Source organism: Opisthocomus hoazin, chromosome 9 (assembly GCF_030867145.1).
Source record: "Opisthocomus hoazin isolate bOpiHoa1 chromosome 9, bOpiHoa1.hap1, whole genome shotgun sequence".
NCBI classification, from domain to species: Eukaryota; Metazoa; Chordata; class Aves; order Opisthocomiformes; family Opisthocomidae; genus Opisthocomus; species Opisthocomus hoazin.
Window position 1 is genome coordinate 32,247,539 of NC_134422.1, and position 13,933 is coordinate 32,261,471.

The 13,933-nt window shown below is 40.8% G+C and overlaps 1 protein-coding gene across 23 annotated transcripts in view; it reads left to right on the forward strand.

Annotated features, from left to right (window-relative positions):
- The window catches only part of MAP2 (microtubule associated protein 2), a 259,226-nt gene that overhangs the window by 213,250 nt on the left and 32,043 nt on the right, over nucleotides 1-13,933 (forward strand). For 13 of the 23 annotated variants that reach the window (XM_075430396.1, XM_075430397.1, XM_075430393.1 and 10 more), the window contains 5 exons: nucleotides 2,168-2,428; nucleotides 4,793-8,581; nucleotides 8,825-9,031; nucleotides 9,422-9,556; nucleotides 13,722-13,783. In XM_075430396.1, coding sequence (XP_075286511.1) covers nucleotides 2,168-2,428; nucleotides 4,793-8,581; nucleotides 8,825-9,031; nucleotides 9,422-9,556; nucleotides 13,722-13,783 — 4,454 coding nt within the window. Of the gene's footprint in view, nucleotides 1-2,167; nucleotides 2,429-4,780; nucleotides 8,582-8,824; nucleotides 9,032-9,421; nucleotides 9,557-13,721; nucleotides 13,784-13,933 lie in introns of all 23 variants that reach the window. The other 10 variants (XM_075430405.1, XM_075430408.1, XM_075430409.1 and 7 more) reach the window with 10 other exon arrangements.

The following is a 13,933-nucleotide window of genomic DNA, read 5'->3' on the forward strand; positions in this document are numbered from 1 at the left end:
TATAGCTGAAATTGCTCACTGGGTCATTTAAAGAAAACCAGAGTTCAAAATTAACAGGATAACACAGCCTAATACTGCAACAGCACCAGAAAGAGATCAGTGCTAATAATTGAAGATTGTTAATGTCAGCAGGTCTGCCCGAAGCTAGGGGAGGTAGAAAGTCACAGGAGTAGTCTTACTGTATCTGTGTACCTGTAGCTGTACTTAACAGCACTCCTGGATTGGTTAATTCATGGGCAGCTTCTCTTTCAGTCATATGCATCTACCTCTGGTGAAAGTACAAGATTTCAAAACATCTCTGAGGAGAGAAAAAAAAAATAAAGGGAAAGAAGCTGGATCATCAGTGAAAGGACAAGCATTATGAAACAGCCCTCCTCACTTGCTGCCTGTAAACAAGCAGTCCCTTTGGCATAAAATAGTCTGCTGCACAAAGGGAGTCTGTAGGATTCCTTGATTAAGTCAGGGATAACTTACTACTTTAGTTAGTAATTAATTTTAGTCATGTGGCATTGTGTCAAGTGTCTCAGGAAATGGAGGTGTATAACTGAAATTGCTCAGAGCAAAATGAGAGACTTTCCTTAAATTTTTTTTTAAAGGAATGCACATACAAAACTACATAAAACCAGAAAAAGAAAAGTAAAGCAAGTTATTCAAGCCCGGGCCTCTTGTAGCTGGACACCTGCTGTTCTGCCAGGCTGCTTTTACAATCTGCTCATGTGTAAATATCCCTGTAACACTCAGGCATCTGTCCAGTTCTGATTCTGAATCTTCTGGCTTCTGTTCATTTAAGATATAGTATCTAACCTTGATTACATTTCTGTATGTTATTAATAATGTGTTGTACTTTACATAGTCATATTTTCTCAGCCTCACATAGTGTTTGTGTTCCTTAAATCACTTTTTACAGGCCATAACTGAAGTGGATGGTTGATTGCCTAGTTTTAACTGGGCCAATCTCAGGAGAAAAATAAAGCCCTTGTAAAGAGGTTTTACTTTAATACCAAGAGGCTAGGTACAGCCACTTCCAGATTTGAAACCACTTCATTCTAAGTCTGATTCAGCAAAGTCCTTAAGCATGAAACACGCTTTAAACCCAGGGAGATCATCAGGTTGACTGCAGCATGGCTGCTGGTCAGCTGCTTAAGTGTGCTGCTGAATCAAAGGTTTCACACTTAATCCTGACTTCTTATCAGAAGGGGTACTAATAGACTACAGCAGTAGTTTATCTGACCAGCAGTGGCAGGAGTACAGTCCAGAATGGAGACTTTCCTAATCATTCTTCTGCCATGTGATCAGTAAAGACAGCTCTTGATACTGCTGCATTGATCCTGACAGCCCATAGGCTGAGTAATGTGTTTTAGAAATTCACATGAAAAAATGGTTATATTGCACTCATTGGTTTCTTTGACTTAATCCCTGATGAGGAGCCAGGGGGCTAGTGGGGAAACAGAAAACAAAATGAAGGGTCCTTATGTTAAACCTGTGATTCTCACATACAGAGTTCAGGTGTCAGGCAGCCTAAGGGAGAAACTGTTTATAAACCTGCTCAGTATAGGAATCTTGGCTGAATTCTTGGAAAACTATTAGTTATTAGCTATGCACAAGGTTCATTAAGACTATGGAAGTGGCTCAATATTTTGCAAAATCCAGGATCCATGTGATAGATTGACTTGCTGGCATTTAGCAGTCAGTATTGCCAAGGTCAGTGGAAAGAAATTAATGCCTCATACATTCCTCCACCTCAATTAAATGTCTTGTACTGGATTAAATAGCACATTCGTCAGAAAAATACCAGTGTACTTTGAGCTCATTGATGCATCGGTGTTGTCAGGGCCATCCATCATTCAATACCATCTCCATTTGCAATTAATATTTGACCCACAGTCATCTTTGGGAGAGGTATACCTGTAAAACACTTTCAGCTCTCATTTTGCAGCATAAACATGCTTCTCTGGGGGAGACAGGTTTTTTTTGTGTTGGTTTGTTTTCTTCCCTAATGAAAATTCAGTTCCACAATGACTAAAATGGGCTGGATACCAGCAGTCCTTTGACACACTTAAATCTGATATGTTCAGAGCTGAAAGTGTTATGCAAAAGCAGTCCTACTGAGCTGTATGTATGGTGTTTACTGTTGGTGTTGATGTCACCTCCTTTCTCCATCCTCAAGAACAAGAACCAGTAGAGAGTCTGATGGCTGTGGAAGCAAAACCTGCTGCTCTTCCTGGGAAGCAACTGGGGAAAGAGCACAGGCCCATTGAGCCTTCGGACCAGGCAAAGGGCCTCTGTGAGGGTCAGTCGGATTCTGGCTCGGAGGCCAAAGTGTGTCATCAAGTCAAAGTGCTAGGTGTGGCATCCAGCAAGGAGAGTGTAACCGTCATGACGGAAATGCTTCTTCTGAAAGACACATCCCCTTCCTTGGCTGAGGAAGGTGTGTCTCCTTAGGTTTGCATGAGTTTGCTGCCAGTGAATCCTTCTCCAGCTTTCTCCAGTGCTTTCCAAGGCTGCTTCATTTCTTGTTCTTCCCATTTATTAGTATGACTGCTCTTGTTATTATGCTTGAAGAGTGTGTAGCACATAATATGATTGCATAGGTGCTGTATGACAGTTTCCCACCACTGCGGCTGATTCCTGATTTTTTACTTTGCTGTGATAAAATATGCTTTGCAGCTCAGCTGATTCCTCTGCGTAAGCCTTTTCCCCCCATCTCAGATGTGTTTGCCAGTCACATTGCTAATCGATGTATATTTTTTTTCTTTTTGGTGCAGAGATTCATCTGCTTTTCTTGCAAAAAATAGATTTATTGACTTCGACTATTACATAAAGAAGCTTAAACTGTAAACATGTTTTCATTTGCGGTGTGCAGGTTTTTTGTTTGGTGGTTTTTTTTTTTGTGTTTGTGTGCTTCAGTGCATTCTGACTTAGCTTCCCTAAAGCTATCGCTTCTTATGTCATATCCTTGCCATTCATTGCAGTCCACCTCTCCTTTCCTCAGTCATTGCCAGAACTCTGATTTTTTGTGTGTCTTACCTTATTACAAATGTTTAACCCTGCTGGAGTGCCTTTCACAGGCAAAACGTCCATCAGTTCCATGGGGGTGTTTGCCTGCATAGTGAAGTTTGGAGTTGGGCGCATGGGGTGAAGTTCTGATCTGCTTACTGAACAACATATTTACTGCAATCAATTGTCTTTCAGTACGTAAGAACTAGGCTTCAAGATTTTCCTTTTAATGGTATTTCTCTTCAACCAGTGCAACAAGATCTAATGACACATTGTATGGAGTAGTGATGTTCCCATTCACCACCTGGCTAAGAAATGCTGCATTAGAGAGGCAGGTGTTCTGGCTGGCCCAGCTAAAGAGTATTACATTCCTTTGGCAGTCAGAACATGTTTTGATGCTATTGGTATTGTTCGTTTGCACTACAGTAAGAGGCAAAGTAGGCTACATAAAGAAAGTCAGTATCTAGCTATTTGATTTCTGAGAAACGAGGATGACATCAGCTCAATGGCCATGTTTTTATACTTCATAGAGTTTGCAAGTAAGTCAACAAGTGTAAAAGCATAAAGGAGCAAAATTACTGTGGTTGTAGACCGCTGTCTGCCTGTAGGGTTTAGAAAGGCAGTTGCCTTTTTTGACTAAATGTGAATATACGCAAATATTTAAAGAATGACCAATACTTTGATACTAATTGTTCCAAAAAAATTCAGATTCATCAGAGCAAAAAGATAGCTCCATGGACTTTAAATCAGAGATGAGGGGATTCTAAGCTGGCCCAATGCTTGTTGTAACAAGCTTTAGACAAAAACTCGTAATACTTTTTTTACAGATTACTGCAGAAAGTTCTGCTACATTCTATAGTATCTCTCTCCATATTTTCCATGATAGGAAGAGTTCCATGTGATAGGAATGATTATTTTCCGTAGGATATTAAAAAAGAGCAAGCTATTAATGATTAACAGAGAGTGTATTAAAAAAAAAACTTAATTAGGTATTTGTACCTAAAAGTACAGTGGCAGACTGTAAGGGTAACATTTTTAGTTTCAAATTAACTTAATTAGAGCCTGATCTACAGTGACTGAAACATGCCAAGTATTCTTTGACTTCAGTTGCAGCTGAAGATGGCTGGCCATTTTGAAGACCAGACTTCCACGATCTGGGACTATTAATAACTGTTGCTGATTTACACGTGCAGTTTTCATGGCAGCAGTGAATTTTTGTCCTTTACCAAAGAGTAAATGTCAAAAGTTAGTACAATTAAAAAACCAGCCTCTTCTGACACTTGCAAAATCTTTTATATGCCTTATTTATTTAGTTTAGGCTGCATGTAGAAGAAAAATGTAAAATAGATATAGAAATGTATAACTACATATGTTTTAAATGTCAGCAACACACATAGATACTACTGATTGGATTTAATCTTGCAGACTTTACTAACTCAAAACTAACGCAAGTTAGATTTCAGCAAAGCATATCAGTGAAGTGAGGATTATTTGTGGGTTTGTGTATACAAACCATGAAGATGAATAATTCCCATGACATCATCTCATTTCAGTGGTCACATATTTATGTGTGTACAACTCACGTTTTCACTATAAAACCTCATATATTGAAAGGAAACTAGGGTTTAACACTTGAAAGCAGATTTCTAGGTGGATTGCACGTTTGCATCTTTCTCCTTCTCCTTTCCATCATTCATACCAAGATGATGTTGTAAGCCACATGCCTGCTTGCCTGTAAGTGCTTTAAAGAATTTTGTTATAAAACCCAAACAAATTACTTCAGATTTACTTGCAGCCACGAAGATGGAATTCCGTGTCCAGGAGGGCGCACGCCCTTTCACAGCAGAACCATTAGACACCAAGCGACATGAATCTGGGAAAGACAGTAAGACTGGTGAGCAACCTAAACATGATGTCTTAGTTCCACAGCCAGTAAAACCAGAGGCTGCAGATAAAAAGGGTTCACAGAGCAAAGACAAAGAAAAAATGCCTTCACCTCTGTCAGAACGGATCTTGGAAACTGATTCACAAAAGAAAGAGGAAGCCAGTTTTGCAGAATGTGCTGCTAAGCCTCATGCTTCTCAAGAACAAAAGGACTTGTCCTCTGAACTGCCCAGAGGGAGCAAAACAGAAGAAAGAACTGCAGATGTGCCCTCTTCATCCAATCAAGTTATGTCTGTGAAATTTAAAGATGACCTGAAAGATGTCCGAGATCTTGCCATCAGCCATGGTGAAAGTTCTTTGTTGCCATCAGAAACCAAGGTAGAAGCAGCCAAAAGTGAACTTCCTTCAGGCCCATCTGCTGCTGTCCCCCAGGAGCTTCAGCTCCAAGACAGTTCCAAAACAAAACAGGAACCCACTGACCAACTGTTTGCCAAAGATCTCACTAAAGATGAACAGATCCACAGAGACAGGACACTAGCTCTGCAGGAAGTCTCAGCCATAACTGTAGATGGCCTGAAAATGGCAAGCACCCAGAAAATCCCTGCGTGGGGAGAGGAGAAGGACATGACCAAGGATGAGAGTGATGAGGAAGAAAGGTATGACTTCTATGATAAAGGGGAGGCACGAATATTAGATGATGGTAAATTTACCACAGAACCTGAAGTTAAGACATTTTCCCTAGACAAAGCAGGCTTTCAAAAGGATGATGAAGCTAAAAAGTCACCTGATATTCTCAAAGCGAAAAAACAAATGGACCGAAGTGGGCTCCCAGCAATAGTAGACATGAAAAAGGAGATCCAGCCAAGCACACAGGTATCCCCAGCCAAGTTAAGCCATGAACTGACCCCTGAGAAAACAGTAGAGCACCCCGATACTACTCAGTTATCCAGAATAACAGAGAAAGCCCCTGAGGCAGCAAGTTTAACCACTGAGAAGATTCCTAGTGTAGAACCTTCTCAAGAGAAAGATGTTAAAAAAGATACCAAGGAGGATAAGACAAGCATTTCAGCTCCTCATCAAATGAAGGATGAGGAAGATCAATCTGGAATGTCAAAGTATTTTGAAACCTCTGCTCTGAAAGTGGAAGCCTTCAAAGCAGACGCTCTGAAACAAGGCAGTGATTACTATGAGCTAAGTGACACTAAAGACAGTGTGTATGAGCCTTATCAGACAGATCGTCTAATACCTGAAGACAAAGAGGAAGAGGAGGAAGAACTACAGACAGAATTGGATCAGCAGCAGAGTGGGCCTGCGCATGAAATTGGGTACAGCACACTGGCTCAGAGCTTTACACCAGACAAATCTGAAGAACCAAGTTCCCCAACAGAAAGAATGTTCACTATTGACCCCAAAGTCTATGGGGATAAGAGAGAACTCCACAGTAAAAATAAAGATGACCTAACTCTGAGCAGGAGCTTGGGACTTGGGGGGAGATCTGCAATTGAACAGAGAAGTATGTCTATTAACTTGCCCATGTCCTGCCTGGATTCAATAGCTCTAGGATTTAGCTTTGGTCGTGCACATGATCTTTCTCCCCTCGCTTCGGATATTCTGACTAATACTAGTGGAAGTATGGATGAAGGTGATGACTACTTGCCAGCAGCCACACCAGCACTGGAGAAGGCCCCCTGCTTCCCCATTTATAGTACAGAGGAAGATGCGCATGTTGAAGAAGAAAAAGCAATGGCAGAAGAAAAAGTCCAGCCAGAGAACTTGGTTGAATCAGCTTTCCTGGCCAAAGAACATTACAAAAATGGGGCTGTCCTGGCTCCTGACCTGCCTGAAATGTTAGACTTAGCCGGGACAAGATCTAGATTAGCCTCTGTGAGTGCAGATGCTGAAATGGTACAAAAGAAGTCAGTTCCTTCTGACACTGTTGTGGAAGACAGCAGCACAGCCCTGCCACCTGTGACAGATGAAAACCATGGAATTCTAAAAGCTGAAAGTCAGCTAGAAGACTTGGGCTACTGTGTTTTCAATAAGTACACAGTCCCACTCCCTTCTCCAGTTCAGGACAGTGAGAATCTAATGAGTGAAACCTGTCCCTTTTACGAAGGCACAGATGAAAAACTTAGACGTGGCCTGGCTCCCGACCTGTCTTTAATAGAAGTGAAACTGGCAGCAGCTGAAAAATCAAAAGAATTCTTCAGTGAAAAAGACTTAGGTCAGCATGCCACTGGTGAGTCGATTTTGGCAAAGGACTTTGAGCAGGAGAAGAAAGAGAAGCTGGATACTGTGCTAGAAAAAAGTGAAGATCAAGTTGACTCTAAAGATGTCTATCCCATTAAAGGTGCAGAGCCAGAGAAGACAAGACCGGAGGCAATCTTAGAAATGAAAGAAGAAAGTGTGGCTGATAAAGTTCATGTAGCTGATGATACCATCTATGACAGAATAACAGCTTCAGAGACAGCAGTGGAAAAGGATGCAGTTTCTTTGCTGATGGAGAAGGAGGAGAAGACTCTTAGTGTTGTTCCTGAAATAGCTGAGATGATAGAAGCTCCAATAAAACCAGATTACAATGCTATAAAGCATGATTTGGAAGTGGCTGCAAGGAGAGCTGACCAAGAATATCAGAGTCAGTTAGATACTAAAATCAGTGAGGTTGTTTCTCTCCCTTCAGGGAAGGACAAAGCCTCTGTTAAAAGAGCAGAGCCTGAACCCAAAGACGCTCAACAGAAAGATCAGACCATCTTGTCCAGAGAAGCAAAGGATGCAGATGTACTTTCCAAGACTGAGCCTAGTTACGTGAAGGACAGCACCAAACTGTCCGAAACAGAAATTAAGGAAAAAGTAACTAAGCCCGATTTGGTACATCAAGAGGCAGTTGATAAAGAGGAGTCTTATGAATCTAGTGGAGAGCATGATCAAGCCCAAGAAGGTTTGAATGGAGAATCCTTGAAACCGGAGGATATCAAAGCAGAGCCTCCAAAACCTCTTTTGTCTGGGGAAGACACACCTGCACAGTTACCGGCAAAGGAGCCTTCTGTGGAGCAACTCCAGGAAGAGCCTGCTGAGATTCAGATGGAGAGCATACCACAGCCTGCAGAAGGAACTGAAAAGATTCCTGATACAGCTGTGAAACCTATGGAAATCCAAAAGCTGCTGCCATGTGAAGTGACAGCTGGGGCCACAAAAGGGAAAGAACATGAGGAAGAAGAGGTAGAAGCAGGGCAAGAGGAAAAAGAGGAGGATAAACAGCATCTTATATCAGAAATGCCCCCAGAAACAGACTTTGGGAAACCTACTGCTGAAGAAATGCTAGCTAAGGGTAGCCCAGAAGCATTGCCTGAACTGAAAGGCATTATTGAATCAGTGGTGACAGTAGAGGATGACTTTATCACAGTGGTGCAGACAACAGTTGATGAGGGTGAATCTGCTTCTCACAGTGTGCGCTTTGCCGCTACTCAGCAGGAAGACATCAAAACAGGGGACTCCCAGGCTGAAGAGGAGCTGGAGGTTGAAGAAGTGGCTGACATTCAAGTTGAGCCCAAGGAAGGCTCCCCAGAAGCTCCTGCTTCACCCCAGAGAGAAGAAATTCTGCTCACGGACTACAAGATAGAGACGTGTGATGATTACAAAGATGAAACAACAATCGATGACTCCATCATGGACACAGACAGTCTCTGGGCAGATACTCAAGGTGTGCATTATCCTTTCTGTTTTGTCTGTTAAATATTTTGCTTCTAAATCATAATGATCAAAAAGCAAAATTATTACAGTTACAATAGTAATATCAGCATATTTCAGAAACATGGTAAAATAGTCTGCCTTTTTTTATTATTCCATCTGCTCTGTCTTCAAATATTTTTTCCCCACTCCACCACATTATTGTTAACATTTGTTGCTAATCTTTTCTTTGTTATAATTTGCTCTGATCCTACAGATGATGATAGGAGCATCATGACTGAACAGTTAGAGACTGTTCCTAAAGAGGAGAAAGCAGAGAGAGAATTGCGAAGATCATCTCTTGATAAGCATAAAAAAGAGAAACCTTTTAAAACTGGGAGAGGGAGGATTTCTACTCCTGAAAGGAAAATAGCTAAAAAGGAACCTAGCACACTCTCCAGAGATGAAGTGAGAAGGAAAAAAGGTTCATTTAACACTCCCTATTACAATTTTTTTTTTTGTAACTATTGTACAGTACTATACAGTTACTCTGTTGTAGATGATGTACACCTTAATAGTATTAACGGTAGTGCTTTTTAATGAGACACTGTACAACTGTATGAAAAGCCATGTGCAAGGCTCACTGCTCCACCAGTCCTGTTTCAATTGTAGGCATCCTCACTGATCACTGGATAACACATCTAAGGTTAATGCACCAGTGCTCCGCCTCTTCTGACTTGAGATTTGTTCACCCCAGTAGAAGTGACACATTGGGTTGGTGTTGTGGAGCAGTGGGCCTGCCACTTGATGTATTGTCGTATGAAACTTGCTGTTTTTTCTCTGATTCTGTGTTTTTGTGTTTTCTTGTCCATAGCAGTGTATAAGAAAGCTGAACTTGCTAAAAAAACTGAAGTTCAGGCCCACTCTCCCTCCAGGAAAATAATTTTAAAACCTGCTATCAAATATACTAGACCAACTCATCTCTCCTGTGTTAAACGGAAGCAGACAGGTGACTGCATTCTGTTCAGTTATGCAATGTGGCTGGCAAACATAGACTTTTTTTTTTTTTTTAAAATCTCATGGCTATAGCAGCTTCTCTGTTTTTTATTTTGTCCTCCAAGAATATCAATCTTCACAAACAGTACTGCTTTTTTAGTGTTTTGTATCATTTTTCTTTTCTTCTTCTTTTCTTGGTATTTTTTTATTTAATGGAGGCCATGATCATGTATGCTTATCATTGCTTGGAGCTCTAAGTGCTGTGGTTGTAACTTGGCATCGTGCTTGTAGTGTGGTGTTGTAGGAATCTCTAAGCATCATTTTGTTCTTTTTTTTTTACTTATGCCTTTTTTTTCTGGTGAGAAAATGTTGACAGCTTAAACCATGGTATTCATTTCCATTATTTTGCTTTTTCACTCTCATGCATAATAAGAAGTGTTTCAGACTTACATTTTGTTGATTGATGTTATCTGCATTGACACTTCCCGATCTGTCACTGATGTTTATGCTGTACAGTCAAAATCCACAGGGGGAATTCAGCCACATGCACCATGAAGCTGAGAGAGAAGAAATCTGGGCTTACACTACGAATGCATTCCAAGCAAAAGTCTTAACATTTGGTAGAGGAAGATGAAAAGACAAAACAAATTATTCCTGTTACATCTTCATAGGTGTATCATTATTTAGAGGACCAAAAAGAACACTTTCAGAATTTTCATCATATTACTTGTTGTTACTGTGACCTCAGGGTGGAAGAATGAACATCTTGACTTTTCTGGCAATCTTAAAATGGAAAAAAAAAATATTGCTAAAAGAGGCTAGGTTTTCTGTTGTGTAACAGAGCAGCATGCTGCAATGCGGTTGTTCATGAGTGGAACTAGGGCTGTTAAGAGAAGAACCATGCACAGCAATGCAGAACTACATAGGCCTTTTCTCATGGCTTAGAAATTAAGAACAGAATTTATTACCTATCCCATAGTTAAACAGTGCAATACCATAAGTGTTCCTAAGAAGGTCGCTCCCATCCAGTTTTGCACCAATGAGTCACTCCTGTTCTAAATTTAGACTAGTCTCAGTGTGGAGGTCTGACAAGTGAAAATACAGTAAAAGGATAGCTATGCGAGGGTAGCTTTAATATCGTGCCTCAACTTTATGAAGTGTGTATTGTCTCCTGGTTGTATTCTGTTAGAACAACAGGACTAAATACTCGGTCCCATCACCTTGCTTCTGTGAGGGAATCTGGCGCTTTCACTTTCCCGGCCACGAAAAATGGAAGGAAAGGCTGTTCCAGGCCCCTCTGTGTTGCAGTGATGGCTTCTCTTCAGTTTGCAGCTGCTGGGCCATCCTAACTTGCACTCTGGACCTCTACACAAGAGTGAGGAATTTTTAAAAAGGATTAAAACAGCTCTTCTTGCTACCTCTTGCTGTTTGCTGAAGCACAGCTTCATCAGCTCAGAAGTTACGACCCATAATGCATGTTCTTTTCAAAGACTGAGGGGGTTTGATAAGCAGTGGAAAAGGGGGGAAAAAGTGTTGGCTTTATAGTGTTCTCAACTTTGTCTGCACTTACACAGCCATGTGGTCAATGCTGTCTTGGCCTCAGGTACTCTAACTCCTCTGAACTCTTCTGGCCCTTAGCATCCTGGAGAGGCCCAAGTTGTACTGGTAAGACTGGCATAAAGAAATCTGTCTGGTGCCTTAAATGTGTGCTGCCTGACAACTAACAGAGCTTTTTCTCTGTCACTTCAATACGTAGGGAAGCAGATGCGTTATTCAAAGTGAAAAATGTAATACAAAAATGACGTCTCAGTACATTTAAATCCTGAGATGGAGAGCAACCAAAATGATGGACTCAGATTGCTCATAAAATTTTCAGTAATGTGGCTTAACTTTGAGGCTTGGGCTCTAAAGCAGAGGTGCTTGAACCGCACCACAAGGTGAACAAAAATATCTCTTAGAATGTTTCACCATACTCGGTGTTGCTGGAAAATTCACAGTGTCCTTTGTTTTCTTCTACCTCACCTTTTTATGCTTACTGATGGGACTTGAGGGGAGGGCATGACAATGAGTGCAGTGCTATGTGATATCATAAGAGTGTAGGTGGCCATATGTTAACCTACATATCCCTGAGCCTGAACCAGTCATCCAGCTCTTTCCAGGACCTGGAATTTAGAGGGACGTTATGTCCCTCACATTTTCCTTTTACATAAAATATAGCACCGTTTCTTGAAGCCAATTTTGACTGTCAGTGTGTCCTATTTGGAATGGTCTTGTCAGCTTTAATGATGACTGGGTAGTGGAGCCCCACCAAAAGTCCCTCAGCAGTATAGTCTATACAGCTTTGAGCGTAGTAGTCAGTTAAAACCTCCATGTTGCATTTACTGTGACTTTAAAATGAAATATGTCCAGTCATAAGATAGGAGTGTCTGGGAAAAAAAGTTAATATTTGCTCATATTTTCTATGTAGTGGTACAGGAAATAACATCTTTCCCCTATTTCCTGTGAGTACCAGAAAAAATTTCCATGTCACTGGTAAACACTGGCAAATACTGGTAACTTACAGGGCCATATCAACAAGGCAGGGACTGCTTTTTAAGAGACTCATCCTTGCCATTTGACAAAGAAGCTGCATGCCCAACTCTGAGGAAAGAGTTGTAAAGTCTTTGCATTAACTTGTCTAGTTCCATGAATGATACCCCAATGTGACTCGTGTTTTGTTAGTGGCTGTGAGATGCCACTACAGTTGTGCCATCAGAGGAGTGTTTATGGTGGCAAGGCCAGGACAATTACCTGGCTATGAGCAAGAGTCACTAAGAGATACGCTTCTGATCCTTGTCTTCAATTCTGGGGTCACCCCCTGAGGTAAAGCATGTTTGTTGTGTATTTAAACTGGCAGCAGAGCCTGTAGAGATCTTTTGTTCAGGTGGAGAAGTTGTGCTGTCAGGTAAGTCAGCACAAGTGACACAGCTATTCATTCCACTGCATAGTGGTGGCTGGTTAGGGTTCAATACCAAGGGAAGGAGGAAGGAAGCTTATTATTTGGAAGAGATGCAAACCAGACCAAAAACAGCAGTAACAGATGTGGTCAAATGTGATGCAGAAACCCCTGTTACAAATTGAGAAGAACTGAAGTACTCAGTTATATATTCTTCTCCTCCTCACAAGTTTTCTCTACTACTCCTTCAATTTAAAAAACACAGCAATGAAATTATACTGAGAGGGCAGAACTAGAGTGGGAAGTGTGGCAGAAAACCAGGGATCTCCTCACCATGCCTGGGAACTGCACAGGGAAAAGAGAACAGTAATCGGTTTCATCCTGTATGATGTGTTAGGGTTGGGTTTACAGCTGGAAACTATTGGGTTTACAGCTAGAGGTTGTCATCTCTGCCCACTTGTCCTGCTTCAGCATTCATGAAGGGCATCCTGGCACAGATGCCAAAAGATTTCACACCTAGTTTTTGTGTAGCAGATCACCTCCTGAGCAGCAGTGTTGGAGTGAAACTAATAACCTGCTTTCCGAAAAGCTGTCCCATTACAAAACTTTTCATCAGAGCGAAAAATTTTACCTCAAACAATGTTGTATCAAATAAATGAAATACTGAATTAACATATCTGATATCCCAGATACAATTTGAATTGCTAAAGTCTGAGGGCTTAATTGACCCATGGCACACTGACCTTGTTGACGCAACTAGGATGATAATTCAACAGTGAATCTCTTTCCGTTAGGAATGTTGGCTAATATTTTGAAATGTGGTGATTCCAGGGGCCTTTCTTAAAATTTTCATTTGTGGATTACTTAAAGGAGCCTGATTTTGAGAGGACAGTCCTGAAAATCAACATGCTAAGGTATCTCAGGATTGACCTTCAGAACTAGAGCCTCTTATAATTGTAAACTATTTCTTGAACTTTCTGCTGTATTTTCTAGACTTCTAGGAACATGAATACAAAATTTTGATTTGTTTGAAACTTGTAAAATACCATTTTACCTCAAATATGATGAATATAGGACATTTTTGAGGCAGGTACATTTCTGCATACAGTTCACTGAGAGTGATTCACAAGGTAGTTGCTTTACACAGTAGTTCCAAGGCATTTAATTGTTCTGACAAGTGTAGTAAGTGGAAATGCTTATTATTATTGTTTTTAACTATCAAGTCTTTCTTTGGGTCTCTCAGCAGCAGGTGGTGAAACAAACCAGGCTCCTGGTGCATTTAAACAAGCAAAGGAAAAACTCTCAGTGAGTAAAATCATCTTATCGTTCATCTTTATAATCTTCTTTTGTCCTTATTTCAGAACTTTTTGTGTTAATTCAGTAAGTAATTGTGTGTTCCATCTAAAATTTGTGTTCCATTTAGAATTTGTTTGCCATATTCATTATTCATTTAAA